Source organism: Branchiostoma belcheri, unplaced genomic scaffold, assembly GCF_001625305.1.
Source record: "Branchiostoma belcheri isolate BF01 breed outbred unplaced genomic scaffold, Haploidv18h27 scaffold91, whole genome shotgun sequence".
NCBI classification, from domain to species: domain Eukaryota; kingdom Metazoa; phylum Chordata; class Leptocardii; order Amphioxiformes; family Branchiostomatidae; genus Branchiostoma; species Branchiostoma belcheri.
In genome coordinates, this window is record NW_017804587.1 from 417982 (window position 1) to 430166 (window position 12185).

The 12185-nt window shown below is 41.5% G+C and overlaps 2 protein-coding genes across 3 annotated transcripts in view; one reads left to right on the forward strand and one right to left on the reverse strand.

Annotated features, from left to right (window-relative positions):
* The first annotated feature begins 1051 nt into the window (after positions 1-1051).
* On the forward strand, positions 1052-7761 carry LOC109488056 (polycomb protein EED-like). 2 transcript variants are annotated; one of them, XM_019792206.1, is made up of 13 exons: positions 1052-1196; positions 1816-1971; positions 2147-2242; positions 2369-2434; positions 2825-2950; positions 4495-4576; positions 5240-5331; positions 5473-5606; positions 5855-5960; positions 6384-6542; positions 6766-6839; positions 7223-7391; positions 7553-7573. In XM_019792206.1, exons 1-12 carry the CDS (start codon positions 1095-1097, stop codon positions 7347-7349), a joined length of 1320 nt encoding a protein of 439 aa, XP_019647765.1. In that variant the 5' UTR covers positions 1052-1094; the 3' UTR covers positions 7350-7391; positions 7553-7573. The 2 variants fall into 2 exon arrangements, with proteins under 2 accessions (XP_019647765.1, XP_019647764.1); XM_019792205.1 differs by having other exon boundaries at positions 1053-1196; positions 7223-7761.
* Positions 7762-10817: 3056 nt separating this feature from the next.
* The window catches only part of LOC109488011 (tumor necrosis factor alpha-induced protein 3-like), a 4461-nt gene continuing 3093 nt past the window's right edge, over positions 10818-12185 (reverse strand). The window contains exon 4 of the mRNA XM_019792152.1: positions 10818-10826. Coding sequence (XP_019647711.1) covers positions 10818-10826 — 9 coding nt within the window. The remainder of the gene's footprint in view (positions 10827-12185) is intronic.

The following is a 12185-nucleotide window of genomic DNA, read 5'->3' on the forward strand; positions in this document are numbered from 1 at the left end:
AAGGCACTGCCTGTGCAATATACGACTGTACCACAATATGGTGAAAGGAGATAAAATTACCTCAGAAAAATCCATGGCTGGGCAGCTCTTCAAGTAGCTGCCCCCTTAACAACAGCGTACACAGCTCTTATGTGGTATGAAGTGTTCTCAGGGGAGGGGTATGAACAAATGTCTGATCAGCGGATCAATGGTTGTAGTTCCGAGTCCTCTCTCAGCTCGCACGCGAAGCAGACGACACGACAAAGGGGTGGGTTGGGCCCGTCGCCCCGGCAACCAGGTGTAGTTAGACAGGTGAGTCTGACCTGTGGGAGTTTATAGCAAAAAGGGCGGGAAATTTAATTCCAAGCTCTGGGAAAGTTTCTTTGGTTTTGGCACTTTCACAAGAAGTAAAGGAATCCTTCCTAATTTTAAGTACATAGCAGAAAGCCAAGTACGAAGTTAAAGCATTTATACACTTCAAAATGTATTACTTCATTTTGCACTAAGTATTAAATAGGAAAATTATAACGGAGAATCTACAAAGACACACATTCAAGGTCCACCTAAAGAGCATAACTAAACATGGCACTGACTTAAGAGTCCAAGGTCACAGTGTAAGAGATGAAAGTTGAAAGTCTGTACCTTGCTCCTTGTCATCAGCCTTCGAAAGTTTTTGACCTCGATTGACCTTTGGAGGGAACGATTGAACTTACAGGGGTGTTTACTGACGTTTCATACGGTTTGTAATAAAACTATACCCATGGAGGTAGAAAAACTACCTCCATGCTATACCGGAAGAATTTTAACATATCAACCACAAAAATATGGATGGAAAATGCTGCTATTACTTTTCAATTGACATATAACTCAGCCATTATTTTCACATTTGATATTATGAGTATGCCATTATTGCAAATAATGAGAAAATATTTTCTCTTATTTTTATGACTTTTTCCATAATAGCATTGTCTTTCCGTGATTGGTTTTCATTACTTTAATATGATACATATATTTACCTGTATTTGCCAAACGCGCAAAAACGCGGAAAAATTTTCAGTCAAATTTTACGACACACGTGTGTGTGTTGACGATGGGTCCATTTTGCGGCATACATCATGGAGGACGCGGAATCTCCCGCCACGAAAAAGCCGAAACTCTCGGAGCACAGCGAGGGCAAGAGCGACGTTCTGGAGGACGAAAGTGTGAAGAATGACAGCGTAAGTTTGTGGTAACTTTGAGGGTGCCAACCCTTGCCATGCGTTTTGTCTGATAGTGATAAACCACACCGATTTCTTCGAGTATGGGGGAGGGGGGCACAAGCCACGCTTTGTTACAAGAAAATTCAAGTTGTTTTTGTTTTACAAACGAAAGTGTGGCGAGAACATGGGGCTTGAAGCTACGTACAGTGACACTGTGGAAGGCAGAAAACTCTCCCAAGTTCCTTTTTATAACGAAAATACATATAATTTTCATAAACTTGTTGAAGCTGGATGATATAAGACCAGACTATAACGTTACATGCACCAGACAGACTGCTATAGCCTATACTTACTGTAGTCTAGTAATTCCTTTCAATTATAAGTTTGGTTGGATTTTCAAGATGTGGTGTGGCTGTCCTAAAGCACAGGACTTCCACTTCATGTCCTAACCGAAAGGACGTCCCTAACCGAAGCTAGGTACTCATTCTCACCTGAGTCGACTGATGACAATAGTTATGAAGTTCATTTCCCAAGGTAAACATTACAACACTGTAGCCTGCTACTAGTAGGGATTTGAACCCAGAACCTTATGGTTCAACTCGTCAACCCTAACCACATGTCACCTTCCCCTGTTCAGGACTGGGAGGAGTCGTGCAGCACCACCAGCACCCCGACAGTGGATGACAACATCTCCCGCTCTGACACGCCCACCAACGTCTTCAGGAAGGGCAGGGGCAAGAACAGGAAGGCCAAGAAAGCCAAGCTGGCCTACAAGTGTACTAACTATGTCAAGGTATCTGTATCTGTATTGGTATAACTGCCCTTTGGCATAACACACCACTTCTGTATCTGTACAGCCGGTATGACTGGTATAAACTGGTATAGAAATCACTTACAAGACTTAGTGTAAAATGTGCCAGGTCTGTGCCTAACGGCACACTGACATGTTTGTTTTCCCCCCACCCCAGGAGGACCATGGGCAGCCCCTGTTCGGTGTTCAGATCTGTCCCTTCTACTACAAGGAGAGTCAGGCCATCATATTCGCTACAGTGGGCAGCAACAGGGTCGGTGTCCATTGGTAGCTTGATCGGACGGTGTTCAGTTATGGCTATTTGAATATGTTTAAGGTTGCAAAGTCTGAATCTAGCTGAAGGACCGTGGTAATGACTTGTTGACTTTGTTGACCTCAGGTGACCATCTACGAGTGCCATAAGGAGGGGAAGATCAAACTGCTGCAGTCCTACTGTGATGCCAACGTATCCTTCAACACTCAGAACTCATTTTTGCAGCATTTTTAAGAAATTAGAGTAGACACATTAGACAAGTTACAGGTAGGTTAAGATAGTAGAGGCCAGAATACACGTTTCTGGGTCTAGGTGGAAGAAGCATACTGTATACATGTATGTGCATGCAGGACATTATTGACATTGATAGGCAGACAGTCACTGATTTTGTATCCACAAAGTTTCCTCATTTGGTACAGTGCTAAAGCAAGGACCTGGCTAAACCGTTGAAGAGTTTAGACTGACACGTTGGTTAGTAACACGTAGTTTAACAGACCCTGACCCTGTGTAAATTCGAGGGACAGGGTCCCTGTCCCTCAGACTTGAGTGGTCGCACCAGTAGAGACCTTAACGTTGCCTCAGATGGAGGAGAATTTCTACACGTGTGCGTGGACGTACGACGAGGTGACACGGCAGCCGATGATCGCCGTGGCTGGGCTCAGGGGTGTGATCCGGATCATCAGCCCTGTCAGCATGCAGTGCATCAAGGTAGATCACAAGTAATCATAGAGGTGGATCACAAGTAATCATGGATGTAGATCACAATCATGGATGTAGATCACAAAAAATCAAGGTAGATCTTATATAATAATCTAAGTAGATCACAAATAATCATCAAGGCAGATCACAATCTATTATAGATCACAACTATTTAATGGATGACATAGATCACACGTAATTATGAAGGTAGATCACACTGTATCTACAGTGTTTCATGATTCGTTGGTACTACATGTACTGAATTTGGCACATTATTTTCTGCCAAAGACTGTTTCTCCCTTGTTTGATGTTAACAGGATTATAGGTTGAGAAGAAATTGGAGCAGCTGGCTTGAAAGTGGACATATCTGGCTTTGGTCCGATAAAGATGTTACCATTGCATCTTGTTGTTACCTGCTGTATGTCTTGGTGTTCCAAGATGTCGCCAAGATGGTCGATCTTAAGAAAATAATATTACTGGAGTTCTGATCTAAGTAGTGTTCCAAAACTTCACAAAGTTTGTGTGAAATGAGATGGTTATGAGTGTCAAGTAAGGTGTGGCAGTAAAATGATAAAGCTGTTCTTTGATACAAAACACCAGCTTCACAGGCATGCAGTATTGGAAGATAACATTACATTGAATACTTACGGTGACACTTACACTGTAAGTCCTGCATGACAGTACAAAACATAGGCTGATAGGTAGTACATTTAGTTAGATCACAATGGCACGAAAGTACTCCTGAGCAGAGGCCAGCTGCTGGTGGTGTGATTGGACACTAGTTAGACAACTTTCTGATGTGCCTCTTTCTCTTTCTGTTCCCTGCCTGTTGGAGTTCCTGACCTATACCTACTGCCTTCAGCATGTCAAGGTACGGCCTCGCCAACTCAGCACCCTGTTTCTTGGAGTAACCTCATGAAAATTTCATTCATCTGGTGAAAAAAAACAGCAGCTAAACTTGAATTTGGAAGCCCAGTTCCTATTTTTATCAAATCTATAGAAAATTACGTAATTACTGAAGAAAAGACGCACATTGTGTTGGACAACTTGCAAAGTGCTTTCCAAAGATGAGAAAATTTGTTAGTAAAGAATCCAAGAAACATGTTGCTGTATTGGTGTAGCCTAGTGCAGGCAAGGTATGAGACTAGGCAGGATATTAGTAGAGAGACATGGCTGGAAAAAAAGGTCAAAAAGTCGAAATTCCTCTCCACTTTATGGAAGAATTGGACAACAATTGTGATGAAATGCAGAGAAAATACTTAGGACATTTAGCCGTAGGATGTCTGATTGAATATGTTCTGATTTTTTAACATCTTTACTTTGCATTTATAAGCAGATACCCCTTTCTGATTTGACCGTTAATAACCAATCACTCGCTAACTACACTGTGGTTGTTAAAGGATGCCACGTGATTGGCCCATCCACAACCAATCAGGTTGGCTATTTCAGTGACACAAGTGGATGGAGGTCAAAGGTGAATTGTGAACAACAGGATTTCTATTAGACTGGAAGAAGACATGATGCTAATGTTGTGATGCTGTTTATGGTTTCAGCACTACACTGGGCATGGCCACTCTGTAAATGAGCTGAAGTTTCATCCGTCAAAACCAAGCCTCATGCTGTCTGTTAGCAAAGGTTAGTTTGGCACTTTTTAGTCTACGTGTAAATGGAGGACAGAAACAAATAGAGAGGCAAAGACATGGAAAGGCTCCAAGTAAGCTTGGAGGAGTGAGTGAAGGTTCATGTCTGCTTATAAATATGATGCAAAATGGAATGATTATCATAGGATGCTATCAAGTGATGGTTTTCTCCCATGTCCAAAGACCATTCTGTGAGCTGAGGCATGGAACTTTGGTTAGGCCATGTTGATTTGATTATATGGATGACATCCGCGCGCGCATGAATTTTCGGCCGTTTCCAAAAAAAAAAAAGTTTTCAACCATACTGTAAATCGTGCAAAACAGTTGCTAAATGAGCAAAAATATACCATAAGTTGCAAGGAAAACATTTAGAAACGATACCAATGTCGTAGAATGCCAAAATCAAAGGAAAAAAGACAAAAATGTAAAGAAATGAATTCGAAGAGTAGATTATTCGCCATAACATATTCTGTGCCATTTGTTCAACCTTCATGACCACGTAGATTTCATAGTGAAAGCAACTTTTTTTTTTTTTTGCAAAACTTTTTTTTTATTCGCACGCGCGCATCAGTTTTGGGGTTCCCAGAGGATGTCATCCATATAATCAAATCAACATGGCCTTATTGTAAAGTTGATGTGGTTTTCCCTTTTCTCACAGACCATTCCCTGAGGTTATGGAACATCCAGACAGACACCCTTGTTGCCATATTCGGAGGTGTGGAAGGCCACAGAGACGAGGTCCTCAGTGCTGTAAGTCTGTTTACTGTTGAATCTTCACCACAACAGTTTGCAGTGGTCTAGCGTTTTACAGACCCCTTACTGGATCACAGGGTCAGTGTTCAAATCTAGGCATTGGCTTATGTGGGGTAAAGATATTTCTGTTTCCTGCAGGATTTTAATGCAGAAGGAACACGGATTGTGTCTTGTGGAATGGACCATTCCTTGAAGATCTGGAACCTGAACAAAGAAGAAATCCACAAAGCCATCCAGAACTCTTACATGTACAACGCCTCAAAAAACGACAGGTGGGATGGAGGAGGGTGATCTGGGATGTGTCAGTGTTTGTGTGTGTGTGTATGTGTGTGTGTTGTGAATGTGTTCGCATGTGTATTTGTATCATCTGTGTGTGTATTTGTGTGTGTATCATCTGTGTGTGGGTGGGTGTGTTTGTGTGTGCGTTTATCTGTGTGTGTGTATTGGAATATGTGTATATGTGTACAAGTAAGATACAATAGAAAACACTTAACATATCATTTTTTATTATTTTCTTCAGGCCATTCAAGACCATAAAAATCCACTACCCAGAGTTCTCCACTCGAGACATCCACCGGAACTATGTGGACTGTGTCAGATGGCTCGGCGACCTGGTTCTGTCCAAGGTAAGAAGATAATTTCTCTAGATCTCTCTCTATACAGTTTAACATCTTTTCCCCCGAAACTGGGAGTTAGACATGCTTGCATTAAGTGCAAGTCTTTTTGAAGCAAGATATTTTTACGGCTGGATGCCCTTCCTAATGCCAATGCAAAGCCTAGTGGGGACTAGGACCCCTCTTACTGGTAGATTTAGGTAGAAAATTATGTAATACAAAGTAAATCAAACAAATGGATAAATTCCTTGAAGATTCAGACTCTTCAGATAGCATCTTTCATTCTCAGTTGCTGACCAAAGATAGAGAATGTTGGATAGTGGGCCACATGTCCAGACAGACCATATTTTGTCAGTTCCCTCAGTGGTCTTCATGAGCCATGTCATCTTGATCTCTTGCTACATTTTGATCCAAACCGCTGTGCCATTGCTCTAGTCGTGTGAGAACTGCATCGTGTGCTGGAAGCCGGGCACCATCTTTAACCGCCTGGAGGACATCACCCCCTCCATCACTAATGTAACGGTCCTGCACAAGTTCCAGTACCACCAGTGTGACATCTGGTACATGCGCTTCAGCATAGACTACTGGCAGAAGGTGGGTTCTGATGAAGTATCTGTAGTATAACCTCCGTTACCATTTATATGCCTTGTTATATAATTGTTACACTATGAAAAATAGTGTATTTAGAGATCTCTAGCATAGCATCCTCCAGGAATGTATAGCTTAGATGTGCAGGACTGCATTGTACTAGGCAACAATGCATTTGGGATCACTTGTTAATATAAATTTGTTCTGTTCTGTTCTTTGTTCTGTCCAGGTGCTTGCCCTGGGTAACCAGGTGGGAAGGCTGTTTGTGTGGGATCTGGGAGTGGAGGATCCAGTCAAGGCCAGGTGAGTTACAGACTTTACAGCATTCACAGCCTCAGAGATGAACACTGGAAATCTTTGAAAAATATGTCTTTTTTTTGTAATTTTCATGGTGACCTTTCTACCATGAATTCATGATTTTGCATTTACAGTGTATAATTTCTGTACCACAGATTTGATTCAAGTGAACTTTAAACATAGCAAAAACTTCATTTTCCCTTCTACTGTGGAATTAAGTTCCTGCAAAAATAACATTTCAGTACTTGTGGGCTTATAAGATGAGATACCCATCGTATTTTTTCAAAGATGGGCAGTGCTTGTATATATATATCAATTATTTTGCTGGTATTTCAGAAGGGGTGTAATTTGTTGTCGTGTGATGACCTGTGACCTATGAACCTCTCCAGGTTGAGCACGTTGACCCACCCGAAGTGCACGTCAGCGATCCGGCAGACCAGCATGACCCGGGACGGCAACCTGCTCATCAGTGTGTGTGACGACGGGACACTGTGGAGATGGGACAGGACAAAATAAAAACACCACAGTTTTTCCCCATCAAAGTGTATAAACTACAATCATTATGATGCTTCAGTTGGGTGGGCTAGTTTCATACAGTTTGTACTTACTAATCATATAGCAGATCAACCAATGAGACAGTGACTGCTTGTTGATCAAACCTTTGTATTGTATATGTAAGCAAAAGGAAAATGCCAGTTTTTCCCTACTTAGGCAACAAGGTTGCTTGATTTGGGTGAGCTGGTTTTATACTTCAACAGACTGATCATGATCACTGTTGAATGGCCTAGTGGCTAGGCTGGTGAATATGATATCAAGAGGTCACAGGTTTGATCCCTGGCTAGACATTGTGCAGTGGAGAAAGGCACTTTACATGACTTTCCTCACTCCACCCACGTGTAAAATGGGTGCCTGACTTTGGTTTGGGGGGGTAAAATACTGTGCCCTAGACACACACAGTGGTTTAACAACCTATGGCATCTAAAGCTATGGGTCAGGGACTACCGTTACCTTTAGCTCTACTGATAAAGCTACTGATCATATACCTGAAGCCATTAGTTCAACCAAAGAGAGAGTGACTGTATTTGTATTTTTATGCATTTCTACATTTTGACAGGTGGGTGGGGCTGTAGGATCTGTTTATGCAGTATTAACTTTTCCTTAGCTTTCCTTAAGAACATGTCATATAATACTCGTTTCTCACAGATCCAAACTTATCTATGAAAACTGATTCAGTTTGTCAAATTTTTCACATAATGGCTAGGTTGTAAAATGAAAACTACAGTTTTTGCAATAAAATGTATATACATGTATATCATGACATGCTGTTTCTTTCAAGAACAAGCACAACTTGCATTTCCTTTCCTTACACTGTACTTGTATACCTTCCAGTAAGTACAATGGATTACATAGTATTACGTTTATGTGGTAGGTCCAGGACCACTGACAATAAAGAAACTAACAAAGACATTCAGTCATGTTCACTTTTCTTTACTTCCAGTACTTTTGTTTGAAACATTGTGCTCTTCAGCTTGGCTGCTTCATTCACACAACTTATATTTTATCAATAAATATATATTTCGATCAATCAATAAAGAAATTGATACTGGATATCAATTTCTTATCCCACATTGTATCGTCCCCATTCAACTTCATCAAATGCTTTTACTTTAGAACTGCATAGAGAAGTACATAATGTAGTGTTCACATGTGGCTGTTGTAGACATAATATTAATACATTGTACACTTAATATAATCACTGTGGTGTCATCAAGCTTACAACTTTCTCTACTGGTAATTTCACTTAACCTATTCAAAGCAAATGATCCATTTGGTCTTGAATGATTTTTTTGACAGCCTACAGCCCATCAACAAAACTGCACTATGACAGACATAGCAACAGGAAGTATGTCGGTAACAATACAGATTGTACTGTACATATGATATCATTTATACCCTGTACAACCTGGATATTGCAACACCACAGAGCACTTTTCTGTGAAGCACATCTTTCCTATGTACACAAAAAAGGCAGTCTTTGCATTCCACAAGATCCGTCCCAATATACGGAAGCAAATTTCTTAAAATGGCTGGATATTATACCATTCTGATATGAGGCTAGCATAGAGTTTTGGTTAGCAGCCATTTGTAATAGGAAAGATGTGTCATTTGCATTGATAATTGCATTTTAAGCAATGGAAAAAAACTAACACCAATCACCATAAACTACTACACAAATATTTGTTGCCATGGCCTAAATCTTCATACACTTCGTAGCATTGTGGTCAACACAAGCTCAGCTTTCTATCATAACTAGAATAAAATACGGGCTAATTATAGCTTAGCTTAATTTCTGAACAGTTTTGTAACTTACTGGGCATGATAAAATTCATACTTCTGAGACACAGCATCTTGGAACAAAGTTTAAAATTTCACCTGTTCCAACTGCATTAAACATCACACAGTGGCTTGGCCACAAATTTACATGTCACCATTAGGTTTCCATGTAACAATACCCGTAATATTTATAACATTCATAAAAGCATTTCATTACATATACCTTAAAACTATTTTATCAAAAATATCAGGTGGGTAGCAAGAATTAGATTCCTCTTGCCCCTTTATCAACTGGACCCTATTTTAACTACTCTTCTGGAAGGAATGTTATTGTCTCCCTGATTAGGTGACCATTTGGCACCAAATTGTGACTCATGGCAGCAGGGAGGACAAGTATGTACAATGTTAATTTTTAACAGTATAAACTTTTGCTAAATGACCAATCATTCATCACAACTACATTGCAGACACAGGCACTTTCTTCTATCACTACTACCAACATCTAAAAGCAGAGGTGAAGAAAGGGCAAGTTACAATTCTCAATATTCTCAATGTCTATCCGCTATAAAAGTATAATGCATTACTGTGTTGCTTCTTTGGTGAATAGATAAAAATGTTACCATACAACACATCAATGTCAAAATACAATTTTAAATCCTTTAACAAATGGGAAATCCTAACACAAACACTCTTCATAGGATCATTGTTTATATTGTTCAACAATCTTGGAAAATTGACTAAAAAACCTCATAGCCCTTTAATTACATATGTGTCTAACAGAAGTATAGACACATATGATCTTCATAGGATCATTTATATTTTCTAACAATCTTGATTTTAAAAAAAGTGTCTAACAGAACTGATCATACAAACTTGATCCAAATTGGCTTTAATACCCAACTGCCAATCTACATGAACTCTGAGAACACTGGGGTTCTTTTCTAAAATGATCAAGATGGGGAGTCCAGGTCCAAGTTCATTCCACTCTTTTAACATTTTTCTTGCTATCCTATGTGCTACCGGTATTCAGTTTGGGTATATTGTTATAGCAGGTGGTACAGAGGTTCCTGTAGGCTGGAATCCCTGCCCCACCACAGAAGCAGGCCTGGCTCTCCTGTGGAGGGGAGGCTCCTGGAGCTGATGGTCTTTCTCCATTTGGAGAACTTTGTGTGCTCTGGGGTTGGTTAGAAGCTTGGCTTGCACACCTGCTACCACTGGCAGATGGAGTTTGATTACCTGAACTACTGGCACTTGGGAGGGCTGCAGTAAGCTGTTGTATCATTGTGGCTACAGGGTTACCTGGTTGATCTACATAAATGTTGTTTGTAATTGAAACCGGGGCATTGAAATTAAAAGAAGGCAACCCATTTGGTGTAGAGGTAGATGGACCAGAGTTTGCCTGGGGTGAAAGAGTTTCACCTGGACCATCAGAACACTCATTGGACTGCACACTGTTGGACCTGCTGTTCTTGTAACACTTTTGGTAATGCTGCAAACACAACTCTCCATACTGCTCTTCCCCATCCTTGTTGCAGCCCCTGTATACACATGCAAGTCTTCCAGCTGGCTGGGTAGGAGGAGTGTTGCCTTGCTGAGGAGGCTGTGTGGCAGGCTGTGTTTGCCGTGCAGGAGTGGTGGGTGATGCACTGCTTACTGTGGCTGTAAGAAGTGGGAAAAGATATTAAGTTCAGGAGTGTGACTTTTAAATTCAATGCAACTGTTTTCTGTTTGACAGTGGACTTTCAATCAAGCAGGAAAACCTTTTTCTGTGTGCACTAGGAAGAACGGGAGTAAGAAGGAGAAAGGAACTACTATAGGTAAATTGTTTCAGGCTACAAAGTAGTCATATATGCTGGAAAGTATGACTGACTTCATTGACAGAAAACTACATGTACCTTGTGGTTTTGCTGCTGCTCTAAGAACATCAGCATAGCTGTCCCTTTTAGAGACTGCTCTCGATGGTCCTGTGCTAAGTCTTTCCTGGGCACTTTGAACAATACTAATGCAGTTGTCACATACTGATTTATTTCCTACAATGTTTGGGCAAAAAGGATGAGCGCATTTGGTGCCAGCTGCAGGTTGTGAGGTTTCACCACTTGTCAGCAGTTCATGTGTTCTGCTGTTCACTGCTTGTTCAGTCCAACACTGGTAACACATTCCTCCTGTGTTCTCTAGAACAAGTCCATCACAACCATCTCTTCTGCAACATGAAGAGTTGGCAACACGATCACCTGTAGGAACTTTGGTTGTAGTAGCTGCCGTTCGTCTCTGAGACTGTGGAACAATGTCATTTGCTACTACTGTCTTTTCCTACATGGTATTAGGAGACACATTGTTCCCAGCATTGCTGTAGCAAGAAGGCACATCTAACCTCAGTGGTGAGGCATTGGCAGGCTTTGCTGACCGTGGTGTACCTGGACCCTGCTGATTTGCCGGGTTGATTGATCCATTGACTCCCACCGGAGGCATTTTACGAGTCATTGATGGACTTTTTGCAGGAGCAGAGACAGATCTTTCTCCTGCAGCTGAAGGTGGCCTCTGATTTTTTCTGCCTCCTGGTGCTGATGAAGGATTCCTGTTTCTGGACTGTTTTCTTTTTTGGGCATGACATTCCTTGCAGAGCCTTCCGAGTCTTGGAATGGGTGTGTTGGGGCAACCTTCTGTTAAGCATCTCATTTCTTTCTTGGGGGATGTCTTATCTACCAACGGAAAACTGGGTCTTCTCTTTGGTGTCGTTATCTGGGGTGTCTTCAGGTTTGCTGTGACAGCTGCTGCATACGTTTGTCTGTTCTGTGGCGGTGGCCCTGCCGATGGAGGACCATTCTGCTGTTGAGAGACGCCTCCTTGGGTCCCCATGGTTCCTCCGGGTGTTGGAACTACAAGCCGCTCTGCATCTATGGCATTTGCTGAGGCAGGGGTCTCCCCAGGAATTTTTAGGGGAGTGGTGCTGGAAATTTTTTGGAGGGCACGTAGTGCCCGACGCCGTGCGAAGCGCGGCTGTGAGAGGGGGAGAGGTCC

Excerpts from the sequence above, each read along its gene's own strand:
- LOC109488056 (XM_019792206.1), top strand. The coding sequence starts at position 1,095 with ATGGAGGACGCGGAATCTCCCGCCACGAAAAAGCCGAAACTCTCGGAG. Across the intron at positions 2,243-2,368 it reads CTACAGTGGGCAGCAACAGG|GTGACCATCTACGAGTGCCA; the intron begins GTCGGTGTCCAT and ends TGTTGACCTCAG. Across the intron at positions 2,951-4,494 it reads TCAGCATGCAGTGCATCAAG|CACTACACTGGGCATGGCCA; the intron begins GTAGATCACAAG and ends TTATGGTTTCAG.